The 22,937-nt window shown below is 39.8% G+C and overlaps 1 protein-coding gene across 3 annotated transcripts; it reads left to right on the top strand.

The window, feature by feature from the left end:
- The first annotated feature begins 1,001 nt into the window (after positions 1-1,001).
- Positions 1,002-19,349, top strand: MLH1 (mutL homolog 1). 3 transcript variants are annotated; one of them, XM_030265203.4, is made up of 19 exons: positions 1,002-1,328; positions 2,574-2,664; positions 2,803-2,901; positions 3,999-4,072; positions 5,209-5,281; positions 5,552-5,643; positions 6,980-7,022; positions 7,667-7,755; positions 10,358-10,470; positions 11,035-11,128; positions 11,657-11,810; positions 12,533-12,891; positions 13,652-13,800; positions 15,237-15,345; positions 16,195-16,258; positions 16,788-16,952; positions 17,853-17,945; positions 18,318-18,431; positions 18,940-19,349. In XM_030265203.4, exons 1-19 carry the CDS (start codon positions 1,222-1,224, stop codon positions 19,105-19,107), a joined length of 2,250 nt encoding a protein of 749 aa, XP_030121063.2. In that variant the 5' UTR covers positions 1,002-1,221; the 3' UTR covers positions 19,108-19,349. The 3 variants fall into 3 exon arrangements, with proteins under 3 accessions (XP_030121063.2, XP_072781953.1, XP_072781954.1); XM_072925852.1 differs by lacking the exon at positions 2,574-2,664 and having other exon boundaries at positions 1,310-1,328; XM_072925853.1 differs by lacking the exons at positions 1,002-1,328; positions 2,574-2,664; positions 2,803-2,901; ... (3 more) ...; positions 6,980-7,022; positions 11,035-11,128.
- Positions 19,350-22,937: the final 3,588 nt, after the last annotated feature.

Genomic DNA, 22,937 nt, shown 5'->3' with positions numbered 1-22,937 from the left:
TTCTTGAATATCTCCAGTGAGGGAGACTTCTACAACCTCTTCAGGCAATCTGTTCCAGTGCTTGGTCACCCACACTATGAAGTTCTTCCTCATATTCAGGTGTGCATCATTTCCAGTGCATCAGTTTCTGCCCATTGCTTTTCTCATCCTTTCCAAACACCTCTTGGTGCTTGGCTGCGCCAAGGCAGCCCTGGCTCCATCTACTTGGCACCCACCCTTTAGGTATTTATACACAGTAATGAGGTCCAAGCTCAGTCATCTCATCTCAAGGCTGAACAGGCTCAGCTTCTTCAGTCTGTCCTTGTAAGAGAGATGGTCCAGCCACCCAGTCAACCTTGTTGCCCTGTGTTGGACCCGCTCCAGGAGTTCCATGCCTCACTGGTACTGATGAACCCAGAACTGGACACAGCACTCCCGAAGTGGCCACACCAGGCCTGAATAGAGGGGCAAGGACACCTCCCTCGACCTGCTGGCAATGTACCCAGGATATCACTGGGCTCCTAGGCCGCCAGGGCCCTGCTGGCTCGGGCACCAGGGTCATTGTTGTAGGATTTTCTTTCAGCCTGCCGTGCCCCGGGCTCGACACAGCGGGGCTGCCAGGGCCCTGCTGGCTCGGCACAGCCTGCCGTGCCCCAGGCCGCCCGGGTCGGACACAGCGGGGCTGCCAGGGCCCTGCTGGCAATATACCCAGGATATCACTGGGCTCCTAGGCCGCCAGGGCCCTGCTGGCTCGGGTACAGCCTGCCGTGCCCCGGGCCAGACACAGCGGGGCTGCCAGGGCCCTGCTGGCAATATACCCAGGATATCACTGGGCTCCTAGGCTGCCAGGGCCCTGCTGGCTCGGCACAGCCTGCCGTGCCCGGGGCCGCCCGGGTCGGACACAGTGGGGCCGCCAGGACCCTGCCGGCTCCGCACAGCCTGCCTTGCCCCGGGGCGGACACAGCGGGGCTGCCAGGGCCCTGCTAGCTCGGCACAGCCTGCTTTGCCCCGGGGCGGACACAGCGGGGCTGCCAGGGCCCTGCTGGCTCGGCACAGCCTGCCTTGCCCCGGGACGGGCCGCCCGGGTCGGACACAGGCGGGGCCTCTCGCGGGCCGCTCCCTCAGCGCCTCCGCACGCGGCCTCCCGCCGCCAGGGGGCGCTCCCCTCCGCGGCGGCGCGCGCGCTCTCGGCTCCCGCCCGGCGGCGGCGCGAGCGCGGCGGCTGCCCGCCCGGCGGCGCCCATGGCCGGCGCCATCCGGCGGCTGGATGAGGCCGTGGTGAACCGCATCGCCGCCGGCGAGGTCATCCAGAGGCCGGCCAACGCCATCAAGGAGATGATCGAGAACTGGTAACGCGGGGGCCGCCCCTGGCGAGGCCTGGCTGCGCTGCGCGGGGCGAGGGCGCTGTGCCGGGGCCGGCCCCGCGTCCCGGCCCGGGGCAGCGAGGGGCGGGCGGGAGGTGCCGAGGGGGGGCGGTGCCCGTGGGTGCTCCTATGGAACGCGCGGGGAGCGGCTCCGCTCGGAAAGCCGCGTTTCTGTCTGCCTTTGTGCTCCGGCTCGTTTTGTTATTGTTTGAAAAACTTACGAGCTGTTTGCTTTCTGTGTCAGGTTAATAATTCATAGAATCATTTAGGTTGGAAAAGAACTCCAAGATCGCCAAGTCCCACCATTAACTCATCACTCCAAATCTACCGCTAAGCCATGTCCCTAAGCACCACATCTTAAGGTGTTTTAAATACCTCCAGAGACAGCGACTCAAACACTTCCTTTGGCAGCCTTTTCTATGCTTGACCACCCTTTCTGTGAAGATATGTATCCTAATACCCAGTCAGAATCTTTCCTGGCACAAGTCGAGGCCATTTCCTCTTGACCCATCACTTGTTCCTTGGGAGAAGAGGCCAGCCCGCACCTTGGTACAACCTCCTTTCAGGGAGGTGAGAGCAGTAAGGTCACCCCTGAGCCTCCTTTTCTCCAGGCTAAACACCCCCAGCTCCCTCAGCCTCTCCTCATCAGCCTTGTGCTCCGGACCCTTCCCCAGCTCCATCGTCCTTCTCTGGACACACTCCAGCCCCTCAATGTCTCCTTTGTAGAGAGGGACCTAAAACTGAGCACAGGATTTGAGGTGTGGCCTCACCAGTACTGAGTACAGGGCGACAATCATTCCCTGGTCCTGCTGGCCCCACTGTTGTTGATACAGGATGTCATTGGCCTTTTTGGCCACCTGGGCACACACGGCTCATGTTCAGACAGCTGTTAGAGCAGCACCCCCACGTTCTTTTCTACATGGCAGCTTTCCAGCCACTCTTCTCTCAGCCTGTAGCACTGCGTGGGGTTATTGCCACCCAAGGGCAGGACCTGGCACTTCGTCTTGTTGACTCTCATACCTGACTGATGGCGTCAGCCCATCAGTCTTGCCTGTCCAGATACTTCTGCAGAGCCTTCCTACGCTCCGGCAGATCAATGCTTCAGCCCAACTTGGTGTCATCCGCAAACTGAATAAGGCTACGCTCAATCTCTTCATCCAGATCACGGATAAAGATATTAAACAGAACTCTGGGATTTAAATTGCTTTCTTGGTTTCTTGGTTTCTGCAGTTTGGATGCTAAATCTACGAGTATCCAGGTAGTAGTTAAAGAAGGTGGTCTGAAGTTCATCCAGGTTCAGGATAACGGCTGTGGTATCAGAGTAAGTAAACAAAGTTGACACGTGTATGCTGCTGTTTGATAGTACCTTTTAAAAATTTATAAGTGTTTTATAAGGTTTTAAGTGTTTCTGATCTTGAAAAAACTTGAAAAGTGACTGTTGCTTGTCCCTTTCACATAGAAAGAAGATCTCGACATTGTATGTGAGAGATTCACTACAAGTAAACTGCAAAAATTTGAAGACTTGGCTAGTATTTCTACATATGGTTTTAGGGGCGAGGTAAGCTCTTCATCAAGGTTTTGAAACTGTTCATTGCTGTTATTCTGTTGTAGTGGGTTGTACAGAGTATCACATTTCCATTACTCTTTACAGAAGTTTCTGTTTTCTGAGAGAGTCTGCAATGTGAATATAGTTCAAAGTACACTTCAGTATCTTTCAAGATTAGGTGGATGCCTATAGGGAGGTATAGAGTCTTTTTGCTTTCTGGAATAAGATTTTTTTTTTTTAATTGAAACAAAGTCTGTCTTCTTAATGATGATTCAAGAACCTACAGGTAAAAGACAGTGGAAGATTTGAGTAGGAGGTGAATCCTCTATGTCAGACATTTGTCTAAATACCACGCTTAAAACTAAATGTGCAAAATGTACAGTGGTCTTCCTTTGTGTTTGCTGTTAGACAAGGTTAGTATCTCGGACCACTCAGATATACTGATTCTTTACACTCACATAGACTGTATCTGGAAGAACAGTCAAGGATGAGTTTAGCTTTTCCCTTTGGATGAACAAGATACATGAATGTTTGTCCTGTGGTCAGATACACAGATGCTCACATGCTCCTGAGACTAGACTGCTTGGGTCCTCTCCTCACACACTTTCAACATAAACATCTCCAGAGCCAGTGGAGCAGATCCCGAGGCTGGTTTCATCTGTGTAGACATGTCCATTGAGTTTTCCAGGAAAACCATTCTCTCCTAACATTGTAATATTACTTAGAGTCAAGAGAAGAACTTGGGCAGGAGTGAGAGAATAGCAGCTAAAATCTTCCAGCTGCTTTCTAGCTAACACAAAAAAGAAAAAGGCACAACTGTAATAATTTTCCAAATGTCTTTTAGTTATGCTACATGGTTAACCACTAGCATCGTCAGAGATAACGAAATATTAGGGAAGCCAGAACAATCTCCTGGACAAAAGAACTGGAAGTTTAGTATTATAGATAGTAAAAATTGTTTATGCTTTATTGACCTGCAGTTTCCTTGTAGGGATTTTTATTTACTGCTTGCAAGTGGTATATTGAAATGAAGTGATAGTGTTTAATGTGTGGACATGCCTCAGCATTGTCCAGAACAAGGTTTACAAAGATGCCTTCTCTTTTCCTAGGCCTTGGCTAGCATCAGTCATGTTGCCCATGTTACAGTAACAACTAAAACAGCTGATGCAAAGTGTGCATTCAGGTATGCTGCCTAATATACAAGTGACTTCTGCTGCATGCAATAACAAACATGTATCAGTTTTAGAGCTCCTATTACAGAGGAGGGGATGGTAAGGTCAGGTATCAAAAAGAGTTGGAATGTGAGAAAATGTATTTTTTCAAATTGTAAAGGTAAGCTTTAGCTTAATAATGTATTTTAAAATTGGTGGGGTGGGGAGGCAGGGAATCTTGAGAGAACTTCTATTTCAGTAGCTAATGTAAGTTAAACACTTGTCTTTATTTCAGAATAGAAAGTTGCATATGAATAGAAAGTTGCATACATATTATGGGCACCATGTCTAGCAAATTTCACAAGTCTCAGCACAGGAGCTTACAGCTTAGTTTTTTATCATATCTTTATGATACAATAGGTGCTTTATCCTATCCAAAAATAATTTTGAATATTCTTTTGAAAACTTAATCTAAATGATAAGCTTATCCATTAATTTTTTTACTACTTTTTAGAAAAGGAAGTGGGGAAAAAAACAGATGTTCTGAATCTTGGTTTTTCAAAAGATGTGTGACTATGGTCTTTCTTGCATTAAACGTACAGGGTATGTTAGAGGAAAAGAAAAATTCTGTCCTTTGAATTTATGCATCTCTTTAATTTTCATAGCTGTAATCCTAGCAGGATTTTGAGCCTAAGAGATTTCTGACCCACATAGGTCTTAAAGCTAATAAAGTTAGAGAGATGTGTCAAAGGAAACAGATCTTGGAGTAAAGTCAAGAATTTCTTGTTAGCATAACTGAAATGTAAAGTCTAGTTGGAGAATTGTTATTAGGCCGTGTCTAGCTATTAAAGAAAGAAAAAAAATGCAGTAATCCTGCCTTTAGAGGGAAAGTCTTAGTAACACATTTTCAAAACGCATGTGCCATGATCTGCTTCCTTTCCTTTGCTATCATTCCCTTTCCCCCACTTCCCCTCTGGCTCTTACAATCAATGAAGACAGTTTTACTCTAGCAGAAAAGTGAAAGAAGCTAATTCTCAGTGTCCCAAATTCTTTCCTGGGAAGAGTGTGACAATGATGGGATTTCTTTGCTTTTATCCTTTGTTTTTGTCTGTCCATGTCTGCCCTCATGTAAATCTGGAAGACTGACAACTTTATATTTTCTTCCTAGAGCTACTTACAGTGATGGAAAAATCAAAGCCCCTCCAAAGCCCTGTGCTGGAAACCAAGGAACTCAGATCACAGTAGGTTTTTGTGCCTGTTCTCTCTTGTTCCTTTTCTGTTCCCTTGCCCCAAGTACATTGTAAGGTACATAACAGTATCATCTCTGAAGGTGCAGTTCGTTAGGTGAACCTATGGAGTTAAGGAATAAACTGAAAGTTGATTTTTCATAAACCAAAGTATTCTCAGAAAATGTATATATAAATTAAAAATTAACAAGATGAATTTAGATTAACTCTGTGGTAAGAGAGAATTTTTTAAATTGTTTTTAATTGTGAACTTTTTCTCTGTAGGTTGAAGATCTTTTTTACAATGTAAATACAAGGAGGAAGGCTTTAAAGAACCCAAATGAAGAATATGCAAAAATACTAGAAGTTGTTAGCAGGTAAATTAAAATAGGAGGCTCCCAGTTTTATATACTGCCATGGGGAGTACTGTGGTTCTTCAGGGCGACTGGCAACTGTGTGTTTGGTGCCATTTTGGTGGTGGTGGTGGTGGTGGTGGTGATTTTGTTATGTTTTTTTTAAATTATTTGTTAGCGTGCAGTGTCAGATAACAGTCTGTCCAATTTGATGTGAAAAATCTAGATAGAAGTAGTGTGTTCTGTCTGTAGCTATTAATTATTTGTAAAAATTCCTGCAAAGAATTGGTGATGGACCTGATTGAGCGAACTTTAAATGTACCTGGGCTGAATATAATTAATGTAAAAACTGCTCAGAAGCATTGAGATTTGGCTGAATACAGAAAAGCTGAACGGCAACTTTCACATTCCCAAAAAGGAGTAATATCATTTTAGCTATTGAATGTTCCCTTCCTGGGCCCCTTTGTTGCCTCTTTTGCCACTGCTGTAGCCTTCCATAGTGTGCAGAGGTCTAGCAAGCAGGATCTGCACAATTTAAGCAAAAGAACTGCTTTACACTTTCAGAAGACACAAAAGGCAGCAAAGAGAAGCAAGACTGTGTACCAAGGTTTAGCCTATTCCCTAAATGAAGTATTCAAGAGTCTCTGCTGGGTCAGGCAGACTTCAGCCAGGAGATGGAGGGTCAGATCCTGCTGCTCTGTCAAACAGGATGACGTGAAGTCTTGCTGAGTTACAGCCCTCTAGCTCATTGGTGGTTCTTTCTCACTAGGACTTTTTTATTACTTAATTTTGGGGTTTTTTTCCCTCTTGAATTTTTGAGTTCACAGTCACAGCAGTCCAATTTTTGCCTGCATTTTCACATTTCTCATCTTGTGAGGTTCTATGGTGTGTTTTTCTCACAGTGCAGTAATTTCCCTAGAATTTTGAGCCAAGACTACACAGCTGTAGTGTATCAGGTCTCAGCCATGGGATCACAGATAGCTGAACTGTCTAGGTAGGGGAAGTGATAAGGATGGGCCAGCCATTATTCAGGTGCTTTTCCATAGCAATTGAGACTTGATTCTGTTATATTGTGGGTGTTTTGATGGGTTTTTTAGTTAAACCTGTACAGTGAAACTGAAAAAACAGGTCTGTTGAAGCTGATCTTTGAATTTCCAATGGTTACAATTGAGTTCTAAATAGGACACACTTTTTTTTTTTAAGCTGTTCAGTCTGCAAAAGCTCAGCTTGGCTCAAATTGCATTACTGTCTAACAGGAAGTGAAATTGCTTGCCCCCATTACTAGCTGCATTTCACCAATCAAGGGAAACAATTACCTTTTGTTCCACATACTGCAGACTTACATTTATCTGTTTTTCAGGTATGCCATCCATAACTCAGGCATCAGCTTTTCAGTTAAAAAGGTGGGTAGATAAAGTTTTTGTAACTTCACAGTGTGTCTGTATGTGCCTGTATATATATACATAATGTGTATATCTGAAAAGACCAGAAAATTTGCACTGTCTTTTGCAGCAGGAACAAGCAGAGAGCCTTCCCTTATACTGAAATGTTGAAGGGTATGTTGGTGCAGTTTGGATAGAAAGCACATCAGTTAGAAGTAAACAAGACAAAAATATATTTCTCAGGAGTTTGGAGGATTCTGTGTGGTCAGTGGTGTATTTGGTTTAGCTTTATGGGTTGTTTCAGCTTCTCTAGAGAGCCTGGTTACTAAGTGCTGTATGAAAGAGGCTAGGGTAGATGATCTTTGTTCTGTGCCATTCTTGGTAATTATTTACTGAACTGAGTTCAGTAAATAAAGTGTTCCTCACTTTCTAGGGTGGAGTTACTAGCCTCAGTAAGTCTGATGTGCTCTAGCTGATCTTGTAAACATGTGACATTTACCATACATCGCTTTTTTGAACATAAATAAGTAAATAATACAAAACAATATAATGATGTTATGTCATTCCCTGTATTTTTTTTAGAAATGTTATTATTTAATTTAAAGTATTTCTAAAACTTCCTCCAAAAAGGTGAATTGATTGATACTCATTCCTGTTCTCTTTAGCAAGGTGACACTGTGTCGGATGTTAGAACTTTATCCAATGCCTCAACAGTGGACAACATCAGGGCCATCTTTGGAAATGCTGTTAGCAGGTACGTTGATGTCAAGTTTCCTTTTGATATGAAGCTTTCCAGGGAATCACCCTCCCTTTTCTCTTTAAAGACCATAGGCTATGATAACTTTTCTTGCTTCCTTCATGATTAATTTCAGAGAAGAGGGAGTGCTGCAATTACAGAGCTCTTCCTTCTTTTCAGAATGTGTGACTTTTTTTGTGTACCAAAGGGAAGAGGAAAGTTACAAAATTATTCCTTTAGTGCACTGAAAAGGAATCATCTACTTATAACTTTCTGTGTCCTCATGTAAAAACAGCAAGCTGAACCTGTGTTCTGTACAAGTTGCTGATCTCTTCCTATACCATGAAAATCTTACCTCTTCTTACTGTCTGCTACCTGATAAATTTTGAAGCTACTCATACTGTTTTTTCTGAAACCTTATGGTTTCTTATTTTGACAAAAGCTGCATTCACTGAAGCTGTGTAAATCAGATAGAAAAATTAAAAAACTAAGATGATCTTTTTGAAGCAGTATCTGCCATTTTAGGAAGAATACTCTTTATGAGACTTAGTTTTCAGTTCTGAAGAGTCCATTGTATGTCTTTGTCCCATGAATATTTGGGTGTCACTTTGATTCTGTTCTGTCAAGAAGGCAAGCTTCATATTTAATGAATGTAACTTCTAATTCACGAAAACACCTTCAGGAAGCACAGCAAAATAGAGAGGCTGTGAAGTAATGAGGTTTGCAGTGTTACATGTATTTCTTTGCTATGCATTCATTTATTTCTACTATGGATGCTCATTTGGTAAGAATTTTTCCTCTGTACGGTTCAGGATAAATTGTCCATTTCAAAGTAAATGTTTTGATAATTTCTTTCAAACAATAATTTACCCAATTCAAGATGGTGTTAAAAACTGAACACAAATAAAAATGGCACTTGGTATATATTGAGGTTGAATTGGAAGTAAGTAGCCCTTAAGTCTGTTCTATGTGAACTTTAAAAGTTGGCATAACACCTTCCTAGAGAGCTGTGCTTGCAAACTACTGAGGTGGATTTTCCTTGACTAATGAATAACAAAAATTATTAAAACTGTTATGAAAATAGTTAACATTAGGATTTATGTGCATGAGCAAGAGAGAAGATTTTACATTTTAATGACTTCTTAACAGACCACCAAGACGTAAAAGTGGACAAAGTAGTCAAAAAAAAAGTGTTTGTTTTTCCTTGGCTGCAGACAATTTTGAAGTGTTCTTGTCAATCACTGTCAATGACTTAAACAGTGAAATGCTTATTAGAATTATCAATAGATTATAATGATGTGGATACTGTGATATGTTACAGTATTAAAAAGATAATGGGGGTAATTTTACAGATTCCAACCATACAACATTACCAATTTACACTTAGAAAGAGGAAATTATGCAGTTCAGGTTAAATAATTATCATGTCCCAGCAATCATCATTTGAGCTCTCAAATAATTCTAATTAACTCTAATTCTAATTAATTTTCATTAACTGTGATAGAAGATTTTCACTATTGGACACAAAATGTGTACACAGAAGCTTGGTAAGTTCAAAAGAGAAGAAGACCCAGTTTTATTCAAACATCTGGTATTTATAGAATTCTAAAGGTGACTGTGGATTGGAGGATTGAATTACCACCTCTCCAACCACACTGGTCCAAAGATTAATTAATCATTTCTCTCTACCCATAGAGAAATATGTAAGTTATTCTATTTATACATGAAATTGTGTGGCAACTCTGACTCTCAAATATGCAAACATTATCAGAAGGCTAAAGAAGTTTTATGAGAACTTTAAAACTTTCAAAAGAACTATAAAAGAAAACTTAACACTTTTAAAAATCAGGGCAACAGAAGACAGATCAGTATATGAAGTAGTAAGACTTGAGCAATAGGCCCTGAGCCAAAGTTGACTTTTAGACGAACCTTCCAACCATATGTTATATGATATTTGTATCTGCTCATTAGCAAACTACACATGATCATTAGCAAAATATGTAGTGTGATAAGAACATATTTATCTTTCCATATTTAGAGGATGGACAGGGTCATGAAATCAGACATCTGACCTTGTTTGGAGGTATATGGTCAAAGCCAACTTCCTTGGTTCCTCCTTGAGCCCCAGCCAGGCTTTGGGTGAAACCCAAGTGGAGAATGAAACCAGATGTTTCTGCATTAGAATTATGTGATCTTTTTTATTCAACAGCATAAAAGCTGGACCCTGTCCCAGCAAAGGTGGAGTCTTCACCTATGTGTAGACACACTGTATAGGATTTCCCAGTTACCAGGAGTGGTTCTCCAGTCCTTTGCTGTGACTGGGGCTCCTCAGCTGATGTGTGGATCTGGAGGATGGTAAAGTTTTAGGGTAACTGGTGATATATTGTCTTAATCACTGTAGGCAACCTTTTTTGCCCAATCATGATTAGGTTAAGAATTACTTTTGTAATTTGCTGTTTTGAACTGTAGTTAATTACACTCATCCCTTAAAGTTGATGCCTGTGTCTTTTGTGCTGACCCTGCCAACTGGCAAAACAGAATATCATTGCTTGTGAGTACTGTTCAAAATTTACATCAACGGAAGAATTAATTTTTTGTTCATGTTTGTCAAACTTAATAGGGAACTCATAGAAGTGGGCTGCGAAGATGCAAATCTGGCCTTTAAAATGAAAGGTTACATCACTAATGCAAACTACTCTGTGAAGAAATGTATATTTTTACTCTTCATAAACCGTAAGTTTAAAAAAAAGGCAGCATTTTGTACAGTCATAGGTTGCTTACATAATCAGAAAAACAAAATTTCTGAAGACCTACAAAGTGCATAAGCATTCTTAAAATTATTTTTAAGAATTAAGTGTTACAGTTAATTGTAAATCTTAAAGTGTTTTTTGATTTGTAATGTGCATCACACTTGGCACTGTATTTAGTAGAAAACAGCTAAGACTGGACCTAAAGAAACTTTGGTGTATCAAGGTTATGCCAGTGTCCTGCCAGCTTACACTAACTGATCTCTCTTCTGTAGCAACACTGGCATGGGTTGACTGTAAGAAATAATGAAAGATAGCCTGGTTATTTCAGTATTTGTGGGAAAAAATACCTCTAAGTGTAAAACATGCTGAGAAAAATACTGTCTATTCCTGGTTTTATATGAAGAATAAATAGGTCTTGGGGGAAAATGGGTATAACAGATTCCCTCTGAAGACACGAAAAGCGTGAAGATGTTTGTCTGAAGGAGGAGCTGGGCAGTGTTCAGAGTGTTGTAGCTCTTTGGAAACAGCGCTGTGTTCTGTGTTTCAGATCGGTTGGTAGAGTCAGCCGCTCTGCGCAAAGCCATAGAAACTGTGTACGCTGCTTATTTGCCAAAAAGCACGCACCCATTCCTATACTTAAGGTAAAGTAATAGGAAGAATAGCCTTTTAATACTGTCTTGTAGCATATAACTAGGGTGAGTAGGTTTAGAAGGACATTTCTGTTCCTCATGATAGTGTTAAGCACTGCACTGAGGTAGTTAATTGACAGGCAGGAGATAATTAATAATATTAAGTAAATCTTAAAAAGACAGACCTTATTTTTAGAAGTAGTGAGTGTCTGTAATTTCAGCTGAAGTCCTTTCCTGTTAATTCATGAGACACTGCAAGTATAAGGTATTTCTAAAAGTGGGTTTTTGTAGTTGTTCAGTGGAGAGTTTGGTTTAAGCTTACCAGTGTAAGCTCATTTTGGTGAGTGATTTTGGATTATTTTTTAATTGTCTAAACAAGTCTGACTGTAATATAACTTTAGTAGGTTTCAGGATCTTTTTGACTTCTTTGTATGGAATAACATCCCAAAGCTTGACACATTTTGTCAAATTTGAGACAATTTTTGGTTTCTTTGCCATCCATGGGATATTTTAAGTTAACTTATTTTAAACATTTTCCAGCTTGGAAATAGCCCCCCAGAATGTAGATGTGAATGTGCATCCTACAAAACATGAGGTCCATTTTCTTCATGAAGACAGTATTCTGGAGCGTGTGCAACAACATGTAGAGAGCAAGTTATTGGGCTCTAATTCCTCAAGGATGTACTTCACTCAGGTGAGAATATCTATGGAGTGATGGCAATTCTGCATTATTTTAATTATCAGGGATAATTTACTCTGTTCAATAATAAAATCTTTGCAGATATGGCACTTACCAGTGTTGTACCAGTACCTTTAGATCTTTGCTCTGTTTCAAGTTACTTTAATGTACCAGTGTTAACAATATGGCAAAAGAGAGGAAAAAAAGTATTAGAACATTTTAAGTACATTTCTGTCACGTAACTGATTAGTTGTCTTGATTTTATAAGTGTGTTAGCCTTCACATTTGGTAAATTGTTTTTTTTATTCTGCCCTGGTTTATGTGAAGAAGATGGTTTTGAGGAAGCTGTTCTGTGTATTTGATAACACTTTGGATTTAATCTTACCAGAAAAAAAAGTCAGGAAGATACTCTCCTCTCTCTCTTTATGTAAAGCATAGCATAAGAATTACTACAATTTTTATACAAGCTAATTCCTTGTGATTTTTTTTACCTTAAAGATTTTTTCTTTTGAGACAAAGGAATGGTAACCATTGGTTTTAACTGCCAAGATGATGACATTGACTCTATGTGGACAGCAAGTGCAAAGCTGGTGGCCTTTTAAGCAGTTGACACTATGTTGCTGAGGGTTTCAAACTTGCCTTTGAACAGTGAGATACTGTGAGAAGTGTGACTAATCTTTCTGCTTCTTCTTTTCTTGTTCAATCTCTTCTCTTTGCTTCCTCATATGTGAATGAAGACATTGCTTCCAGGAGCTGACTGCTCTTCCAATGAGGTAGTAAAATCAGCAGCAAACTCTTCTGTGGTTACCAAGGGAAGCAGTGACAAAGTTTATGCGCATCAGATGGTCCGCACTGATTCCCGAGAGCAGAAAATGGATGCTTTTCTTCAGCCAGTGAACAACTCCCTAAGTTCAGGCCCCACTGAAGTGACAACAGGGGTTAATGCAAGACCTCCAGAGGGTGCAGACAGACCCCAGGATGCTGAAATGGAAGAAGTCAGTGACCTGGTTGAAATGGCTGATGTTCAGGAGAATCCAGTGAAGCCTGGGGGGCCAAGCGAGAGTGGATGCTTGTCTCCTGAGAGTGTGCTTTCTCGGTAAGTCCCACGCAAGGCTACCTATTTATTTCATGGCATAGCCCTGAAACTATATTTTTTTCTGATCTTTTAGGGCTTTTGCTTTTCCAGAAGGGAAAAATTATCAAGAATAACTTTTCATGACGTTTTATTGAGAAATTAAACCTAATCTGTGAACTGTAAATTATATAACTTGTGATAAATTTTGTGACTGGAATAGTGTTTCTATGTATACTGAAAGGCAGGAAGCAGTATAAATCATGGCATTAGTTTAGGGAGCTCATACTGGTCTGTCTCACTCTGGAAGCCTCCTTTTTCTTAGGGATAGAAACTATATCACTGAATTTGACAGGCATTACCCTATTAAAGGCTAAAGTGCTGTAAATTTTTTATAGCTCCTACAGGAGCTGTTACAAGAGGCCACAGTCTTCTGAGGGAATCTGATTCCCTCTCCCCAGTATTACAGAAAAATGGGTATGGGAAAAAAAAACTGTTAGAAATAGGAACATTTTTGATGTGTCAAAAAGAGCCAGATTTGCTTGGTGCTTAAGCAACAGTTGCCTAATGGAATCGATATTAGTGTCACAAATTCTCTTAAAATTCTGAACTACCCTTTCCTAACAAATTATTCCTCAGAAGCAAAATAAAACTGTCTTTCTGGGAAACTGTCTGCATTTCCTGTGTTAACACACAGCATGTGAATTGAGCATCACATCTGTTGCTGTGTTTGGCCTAAGTGATAGGATAATTGAACATAATTCCTTTTGTTTTGGTATTGTAGGAAGAGACCACGGGAAGACATGGACATAGAACTGGAGAAAGATGACACCAGAAAGGACATGACTGCTGCCTGCACCCCTAGAAGAAGAATTATCAACTTGACTAGTGTGTTGACTCTCCAGGAAGAAATTAATAACCAGGCACATGCAAGTAAGCATGACTCGTTTCTCAGAATTACTGTTATTTTACCACTAAATATGATTGTTTGAAGTGGGAAAAGGTATTTAAAAGGAGGCCCGGTGAGCTTACTGTGCTGCTAAGCAAGTTTTTAACAAAAGCTTTTGCTTTTTTTTTTTTTTTTTTGTATCCGTCCCACTTATATGAAATGATGAAACTTATGAAATACTCTCTTGTTTGTTAAGAGTCATTTTAGACAAAGGTAAAAGGTTTGTAAATCTTTCTAGGGTATTTCCCTCTTTAACTCAGTTGCCTCTGAAGGCAACTTACACTGACTCATACCCTTATTATTCATATGTCTAAATGTTAGGAATCTCACATCCTGTATGCAGGGTTTTGTTGGATTTATTTTGATTTTTCTGGTTATAAGAATTGGGGATTGTCCACATAGAGATCTGTAATAAGTAACTTTTCTGTAAATTGATAAGAATCTTAAACTTTAGAGAGCATGAACTTTTGCTTTACTTGTGCTCCACTAAACATTTTGTAGAAGACTGGTAATTCTGACCCAGTAATTCCATATCTGACTGTCACTGTTTAAATACTGAAATCAAAGAGTTGTCACTGAACCTTAAAATACCCAAAAATGTCTCAAAATTCATGATAAAATTTGTGAAACTGCCTGAGGTTGTGTTTCATCTTCACATCTGTAAGAAATACCTAAAAGAGACTTTGGAAAGAGAGAAATCTTTTCTCAGTCTGTTACATTCCTTTAGAAAACATAGCAGTGGAATTAGTGAAATGAGTGTAGTGCTTTGTAGATGCTGTGACTGCAGTGCCAAACATCTGTAAAAAATCTTCTCCCAAGGATGGCAACTAGTGATTTTTTTTTTTTTTTGCGGAATGTCTAAAATTAACTCTTTTATGAAATCTTCTTATATCTTTCCCAGCCTTCCCACTCATACATATATTTCTAAAAAAAAAATTACTTTGTGAGAGAAAAAAAGGAAACTATGTAAAAAAATATTACGGATCTATTCTATCACACCTCTAGAATTTAGTTTGATAATACCTAGATTATGTTGCAAAGCTGGTTTACACCTGCAGTTTTTGAAGTGTGTATGTGCTCCTCACCAATCTCCTGTGGCTGGAAATTAACTTTGGAAGCCTATTCAAACACAGGATCTTTATCTTTTTTCTAATTTGCATTTGTAGTTTAAATGTTAAATAACTCTTCTCCCTTACACTTTAATAGTATGACTATGCATTAAAATTATTAATATTTCAAAACTTATGAGTAATTGGTCATACAAGGATATAAGAAGAAGCAGGGGTGTAAGAGTGACTGAACAGTAATCTGAGACTTTCATGCTAAAAAGACACAAACCACTCAACTAAATAAATGAGGCCAGGGTTGCAACTATGAAATTACCTTCTTTTGTTTCTTCCCTGCCTCTCTGTTTTTTCAGAACTCCAGGAGATGCTACATGAGCACTCATTTGTTGGTTGCGTCAGTCCTCAGTGGGCTCTGGCCCAGTACCAGACTAAACTGTACCTTCTCAATACAACAAAACTCAGGTAAAAGAGTTGTTAGACCTGTTGGCAGCTGAAATATGTACCAGTTGTGAAGCTAATTAGAAGAAGAAAGGAAATGACAGGGGGAACAACACTGTTCTCCTGTTGCCTGTATGAAAAGTTGTGAGGCTAAAGATTCTGTCCATTTAGAGCAGTCAAAACAAGTCTGGCACACTTGGGAAAAGTTGCAGGGAATCAGTGTCATTAAAATGCCACCTACTGTATTGTGTGCTCACAGACAGTGGGAAGGGAAAGACTTTTTCTTGCTTCATGATGATCTAGATGATCTATGACCATCAAGATGATTCGCTGCAGGATCATCTACAGCACATTGTATAAAGCAGAGGCTTCAGAAAAGTCCTAGAAAACATTGTATCCAGTTGGGTTAACAGTATCTGCAGGGCATGACTGTAACAAGAAATTTGCAATTTTGCCTGTGCAGCCTTAGAGGCCCAGCTACATAATTTTTTTTTAACAAATCAGAAAATAGACTTGAGATAGACATGTCTGTTACTTTCCCAGTTCCTTTGCATTTCTTACAGTGCAGTAAAGGAGTAAAGAAGTTGAAATATAAATTATCAGGGAATCAATTCATAGCGATTGGATACTTGAGTATGTAACCTTTCTGCACCAGTGTGGCTGATGATGTCAGAATCCAAGAAATAGATTTAATTGTAAATATATAGATAATGCAGGTGAACCCCTAAACTCTTCAGTTAAAGATCTTTATTGATAGGACTAGAGATGGATATCTGATGTTTACAGGACGATCCTTACTTTCCCCTCTCAATTATGGTAACTTGGGAGTTATGCAATCCTGTCCATATAATTAATTTTTGTGCTTCAATTTAGCCAAGAACTCTTCTACCAGATACTTATTTATGACTTTGCAAACTTTGGAGTCTTAAGGTTGTCTGTAAGTATAATTTTACACTATATCCTATAGAAAAAAAAATTTTAAAAATGTATTTATAATATGTCTGTCCTTTCAGACAAATGCATAGTTTTGATTGCACAGTCAGGCTGGCTTTTGTCCACTACAGGAATGTTGTTTTGTTTCTCAGTAAGAACAGAATGTAGAAAACATAGTAATTTTGTAGCTGCTACTGTTAAATTGTCATCCTGGCTGCTTGTCATTAGTGTCAGTTGTAGTTATACACCAAGTTTTGCCGTTGATCATTACATTAGGACAAATAATTTGAATATACAGTCTGCAGAAATACAGTGTTGATTGCCTGTAAAATATCAGTGCTTGGTGGGACTGTGGACTGCAGAGAAAGAAGAAAGAAATTCATACCTTTTTAGTCGGTTATGATAAACAGAACTGTTAGTTCTGCAGGCCAGAAATAGTGTATTACAATTAATTAGTATGTGAAGGAAGAAGTTACAGCTTTCTAATAGAGTTTCCTGATTATTAACCAAAGTTTTGCCTTCTTCATTTTTAGGAGCCAGCTCCTTTATATGAGCTTTCAATGCTTGCTTTAGAGGACCCTGAAAGTGGCTGGACGGAAGAAGATGGCCCAAAAGAAGAGCTTGCTGAGTACATTGTGGAGTTTTTGAAAAAGAAGACTGAAATGTTGAAAGATTATTTCTCTCTTGAAATTGATGAGGTGACTGCAGCTATTACCTCTGATAGTAAATGAATGGTGGACTTGGCAGTGTTAGGTTTATGGTTGGATTGGATCTTAAAGATCTTTTCCAAGCAAAATGATTCCATAATTCTACATTTTGGTGACAGATAACAGCAGTAGTTTGCTTGTAGTGCTTACCATCACTAAGAACTAGTTCCAGTAAGATTTTAGGTGGCATAACCCTTTCATTTAAAATGCTCAGGACTTATGCTGCCTTTAAGGACAATGCTACACAAAATTTCTATTTAATTAGTTACCAAGTCACAGAATGGGTTGGGTTGGCAGGGACCACAGTGGTCCTTGCTCTGGCAGGGTCATCCTGGAGCACCTGGCATGGGATTGTGTCCAGATGGTTCTTGAATACCTCCAATGAGGAAGACTCCACAGCTTCTGTGGGCAATCCATAATTCAGTCATTTCTTCTGTAACTAGAATGCAGATATGTTAACCAACAAGATGTGCATCTTAACCTGTTCTCAAGTCAGACAGGGCTGTAGCACCACTGTGCTCTCAATGTGTCTTTTTTTGTGTGGCTTAAGGCATCCCTTACTTTACACAAAAGTGAACATCTTCATCAAGTCCAGGCACTTCATTTGAATATTTGCCTGGGAAGTGGTATCTGTGTAACCTGGAGCTAGAGGAGAAGGTTGAATTCAGCCACTCCCTGAGCTGAGTGGTTTAATTCATGCCTTCTGAAATTATACACCACCAATAACTCTCTTCATGCAACATCTGTGTGGCATCGGGCTTTAAAAACTTTTAAGATTTTACCAAGTTTGGTAAGAATCAATCTTAAAATACATAAGAGTTTTGGTGCATTTAACTGCAAAAAAAAGAATTTTTTTTTTTTTTTAACTGAAGCAGCAATGTTTCCTTGCAGGAAGGAAATCTTAGTGGGTTACCACTTCTGATAGACAACTATGTCCCACCATTGGAAGGACTGCCTATGTTTATCCTGCGCTTGGCCACAGAGGTATAGTCTCTCAATAATTTTATTAATGCACAATTACTTTTTTTACTTTAGGCAATTCCAAACCTGCCTTTTCAATTTCTGGTGCAGCTTAAATGTACTCTTACATTTTGCAAATGCTGTTCTGTGGTTACTGATTAGTTATGCTTTGCCTTTGTATTCATTACTACTGACTGAGCCTCTATTTTGATTTAAAAGTCTGCATTCCTAACCTCCTTTTTCATTCTGTACCTTTACCTTACCAGGACAAAAATGGACAACACATTCATATAAATTTTCCATATTAAGAATCTCTGTATTATATAATTTGCCATATTATGTCTCTGACTGCTACCCAGATTCTCTAAAATAACTTTTTTTTTTTTTTTGTAACAGGTAAACTGGGATGAAGAAAAGGAGTGTTTTGAAAGCCTGAGTAAAGAACTAGCCATGTTCTACTCCATCAGAAAGCAGTATATAATAGAGGAATCCAACCCAACAAACTCTCAGGTATTAGAAAACTAACTAGCTCTGTGAGCAGAGAATTAACAACATACAGAAAACTTCTGCTCTTTCAGATGTAGACTTCTCATCCCAGGTCTTTCAGGGAACTGAATCAAGTAGCAGTGTGGCAAGATTCTGAAAGAATGTGGCTTAAATTTTCTGAAGTATTATAGGTATTGAGGGAACCTTTTAACTTTGGGCATTGCAGTGTACTTAGTATTATTACAAGCCTCCTTAGCCTCTGAGTTGGGATGCTGTATTTCTATAGAAGAATAAGGATGCAAATAAATTACAAGTACAACCTGATTGTGTCTAAATATCTGCCAAATCAATCAGTTAAGCTCACCCATTCTGCAAGTGACTTTACAGAGCTTAGAACTGACTGTATAGAATGAACTTTTCTAAGACCAGCAGAATTTTACAATTGCTGTAGTCTTACATAGTAAAGTTTTTAAGGCATGCTCTCCTCTAGTTAAACAGAACCTCTGTATGTCCTTGTTTTCCTGTATTTCAGAATGAAGAATCTGAGTCTGGTTCAACAACATGGAAATGGACTGTGGAACATGTGCTTTACAAAGCTTTTAGGACTTATCTTTTACCTCCTAAACACTTTGCAGAAGATGGCAACATTTTGCAGCTTGCTAACCTGCCTGACTTGTATAAAGTTTTTGAAAGATGTTGAACAAGTAGTAATCAAAGACTGTTTTTTTAGACAGACACTATTCATGTTACCTTCAGTTTCACTTAGTAGAAGATAAAGCTGGAATCTTGATGGAGGAAAGAAAAAAGGGATTTAGTGCCCTACTAAACTGCAAACATTACAGTAAATCGTCTATTTTCCTTCTGTTGATCAAAGTGTAAAAAAAATCATTTTTGCTGTGTCTAAACCCAGTGAAAATCCCTAAAATAAAATCTCCACTTACACTCTGAGTTTCCCTATTAACCAGTCTGCAAACAGAATACATTTCTACTGCAGAAAATATATTGGGTTAAGTGATTGTGGAAGAAGATAAAGCATTCACATTTCAACTAAATTCAGCTCTAACTTCACTTGCCCCTGGAAATCAAACTAGGTTACCTGCATTCCTTTGTTTTAAGCATAAAGGTTGTCTGACAGTACCTGCAATATGAATGTACATGCAAAGCACTTAAAATCATCTGTTACTGCAGGAGTTAGTCTTGTAATATTTCAAGGTCCTTGCAGAAATAAGGCAAATCCCATCCCTTTTAATCAAGGAGTCAGAATAGAAATGGGAATGTTCTGGCAGATAATAAATAAGCATGCACACATAATATTCATTGTCTCTAGTTTAATGAGTAGGTTTTGGGAGATCTGCTACTTTCAAGGCTGTGTCCCAACAGGGAAAACATTTTTCTAAGTCCAGAAGGCATCTAGCATCCAAACTAGAAAGGAAAGCAAGCTTCATTATTGCAATGTAAAGATTTCCATTCCATTTGAAAGCAGCTGGTACAAGCAGGAGCATTAATCCTCTTGGTTTGCTGAGGTCCCAAACCCTGCCTTACACTGAGAAATACTCATCAAGGGCAGCAGTTTGATATGAGTCCAAAAAGACAAGTCCTCTCATATGGGCATCTGCTGGCCTCAAGGGAAGTATTATACAGAGGCTGTGTAACTTCATTTATTTCAGGGGTGCCAAGTGCAGATGCTGAATTTCTCACCTGTGATGTGCCATCTTCAAAAGAGTGGGAGCTCTCAATAGTAGAAAACCACATAGTTCCAGAAAGCATCTTCTTCCTTCTGCTCCCTCTCTTTGATGACAGTCCTGGCAATGGGTTAACTCCTGGAGAATCCGGTCTTCCTTAGCCAGCCCAGCAAATGAAATCTCAAGTGAGTAACTGGCTTCAGCTGGCCTCAGCTCACATATTACTTCTGGCAATGAGGGGGCATGGAAATTGTGGAAAATACAGGGACTACTAATGAAAATTGTATTTGTATTGTGATTTCATCGTATCTTGCCCTTGCTAACATGCTTGTCTCGTGATTTCAGCATACTGCTGTATCACTCTTCACATGTAATGCCCAATAGATCAAGTAAGGAAGTTCAATATTGAATATGAAAAATTCCCTCTGTGGAACATCCAAAAGAACCTGGACTCTGACATGTACCTGTGAGAAAGGTCTTTAGATCACTACAGGCTTACCTGATATGTTAAGTGTGGCCCCAGTCTGGTCTGCACTCTAATGCCATGTAACAAATGCCAGCTCCTCATCACACTGCTGTTGCTGTGTGGGTACCTGAACCCCCCCAAAACGAACAACCTCCAAAATCATAAGATGCTTATTTAGGAGAGGCTTGCAAAATCTTTACCTGACATCTCACACATATAACTATTCATGTCTGGTGTAACAAAATACCCCCCATCCCAAGGATTTTCTGTCACCAGTGCATATGGCTTGTTCCGCTTTGCAGTTTTTGTATTAATTCCCTTTTTTCCAAGTACTGAACTGCAGGAGGACACAGGCACCGAGAATAGGTTGAATTTCTTAGTTATGCAGAGGAATTTCATATTGCAGATTGAAGAGGATGTTCAAGTAAAGTCATGAGTTGTGCATCTCACTATGAAGTTCATAGGTTTAATGGAACCTTTGATCTATCCCAGAGGTGTTTTTCTCACTGAATTTAATCACAGAATCGTTAGGGTTGGATTGGACATTTGGACATAATCTGGTCCAACCTGCCAAGGCAGGGTCACCTAAAACAAGTGACACAGGAACGCATCCCGGTGGGGTTGGAATGTCTCCAGAGAGGGAGACTCCATGAACTCCCTGGGCAGCTGTTCAGTGCTTTTCTTTACACTCTCAGTGTAAAGAAGTTCTTCCTCCTGTTGAGGTGACACTTCTGGTGTTTTAGGTTACAGTCATTGCTCCTTGTCCTGTCACAGGGCACCACCAAAGAGTCTGGCACCATCTTCTCTCTTGCCTGAGAGATATTTATCTGCATTAATGAGATTCCCTCTCAGTCTTCCCTAGACTAAACATGTCCAGCTTCCACAGTCTCTCCTCAGATACTCCAGATCCTTGGTTAGGAACATTCCAACATTGTTAAATGACAGGGTTTGAATTTCTCTGTCTTCTAATAGTTTATTCTCAGCTGCATCCTCTGAAACAGATCTTGGCTATTCTGAAGCAATGTAAGGGATAAACTTAGTCCTGGCTTATATTTTCATTCAGCAGTTACAGAAGAGAACTTTAGGAAGAGCATACTGAAGCCAATGCCACAAAGAAGTGATGTGCCACTACCACTAACACGGCCTCCCTACAGGCCATGTAGGGAGCACCAAACAGTACTATAACACATTTTGCACAAAATCTAGGCAAACTGGAGTCCTTACTGCTCCACATATATAGAAGTGGTAAATGTAGATTTTTCCAATGACAAAGCAATGAAATATCATAATGAATTACTCACGTTTTAACATTTTTATTTTAGAAAGTGAACATATCCATTAAAAAAAAAGAAAATGCATGGAGTTAAAAAAAAAGTAAACATAAACTAATGACAAACTGCAATAACATAAAATAATTTTATCTAATGAGACCCAACAATTATTAAATATACTTCCACCACAGAGAAGTTTTACTTCATTATATTACCAGTCTCTTGATTAGGTACACAAGACAACACTTTCCAGTAATTACCTAGTCATTAGAAGATCAACTTCAGGAATCACTGAATAATAAAATACATTGTGGACAAATACTTTCATACCACCTTGGAGGCAACCTAATATACATATGTCAACAAGGTACATCTTCATGAGGTATTACAGTACATGGGAACCATTCCCTTTACTTTCTAATGAGTAAACTCTCCTGTCAGCAGCTCTGCCAGCAAGTCAGTCACAGACTCTTGTTGCCAGTTTCCAAACCCCAACAGCTTCCTGCAGAGATTTTCTTTCTGCAACAGATCACACAAGTCAGGATGAATGAAGATGGGAGTAAAGAAAACATACTGTAAACAGGTAGGCTGAAAAGAAAAGGTCATCCACTCTTCCAGGTGAGCACTAGAAGGCTTCAAATCAGAAGTTTCCGATTCTCAAGAACATTTAATACCTCCCCCAGCTTGAGCTTTGCTATAAGCGGTAAAGTGAAAGCACGGGGCACGATAATTCCAGAAGTAAATTAAGTAATTTCCAAAATAAGGAAGTAATCTCATATTTAAACAAAGTACACTACAAAAATGTTAAGATGAAGCTGCTCCAGTGTAACCCACTTGTAGTTTTAAACAGGAGGGGAAACAGCAAAGCAGGGTTGCCCGTGAAATCTTCAGGCATACCTGTCCTAGATTTAAACCAAATAAAATATTTTCCTAGCATTTTTGTGCTTTCGTCTCCAAAGAAATGTATCTCTCTGCTGCCAAAAAAAGGAGCTTTTACACATCTGGTCCACCACTGTCCTTTCCAGGAGGGCCAAAAAATAAATGCAAAGGAACCCGACTCTAGGCTCTCAAGACTTGGCAGGATTTCCTCCTTGAAGGCTGCTATGAGAGA

The sequence above is a fragment of the Taeniopygia guttata genome, chromosome 2 (assembly GCF_048771995.1).
Source record: "Taeniopygia guttata chromosome 2, bTaeGut7.mat, whole genome shotgun sequence".
Taxonomy (NCBI): domain Eukaryota; kingdom Metazoa; phylum Chordata; class Aves; order Passeriformes; family Estrildidae; genus Taeniopygia; species Taeniopygia guttata.
Note: the sequence above shows the minus strand (reverse complement) of the source record. Positions and strands in the feature narration are given on the sequence as shown.

What these genes read in the sequence shown, in the direction of transcription:
- MLH1 (XM_030265203.4), top strand. Translation starts at nt 1,222, where the DNA reads ATGGCCGGCGCCATCCGGCGGCTGGATGAGGCCGTGGTGAACCGCATC. An exon ending in CAAGGATGTACTTCACTCAG is followed by an intron (nt 11,811 to 12,532) that starts GTGAGAATATCT and finishes ATGTGAATGAAG; the next exon opens with ACATTGCTTCCAGGAGCTGA. An exon ending in CCAACCCAACAAACTCTCAG is followed by an intron (nt 18,432 to 18,939) that starts GTATTAGAAAAC and finishes CCTGTATTTCAG; the next exon opens with AATGAAGAATCTGAGTCTGG.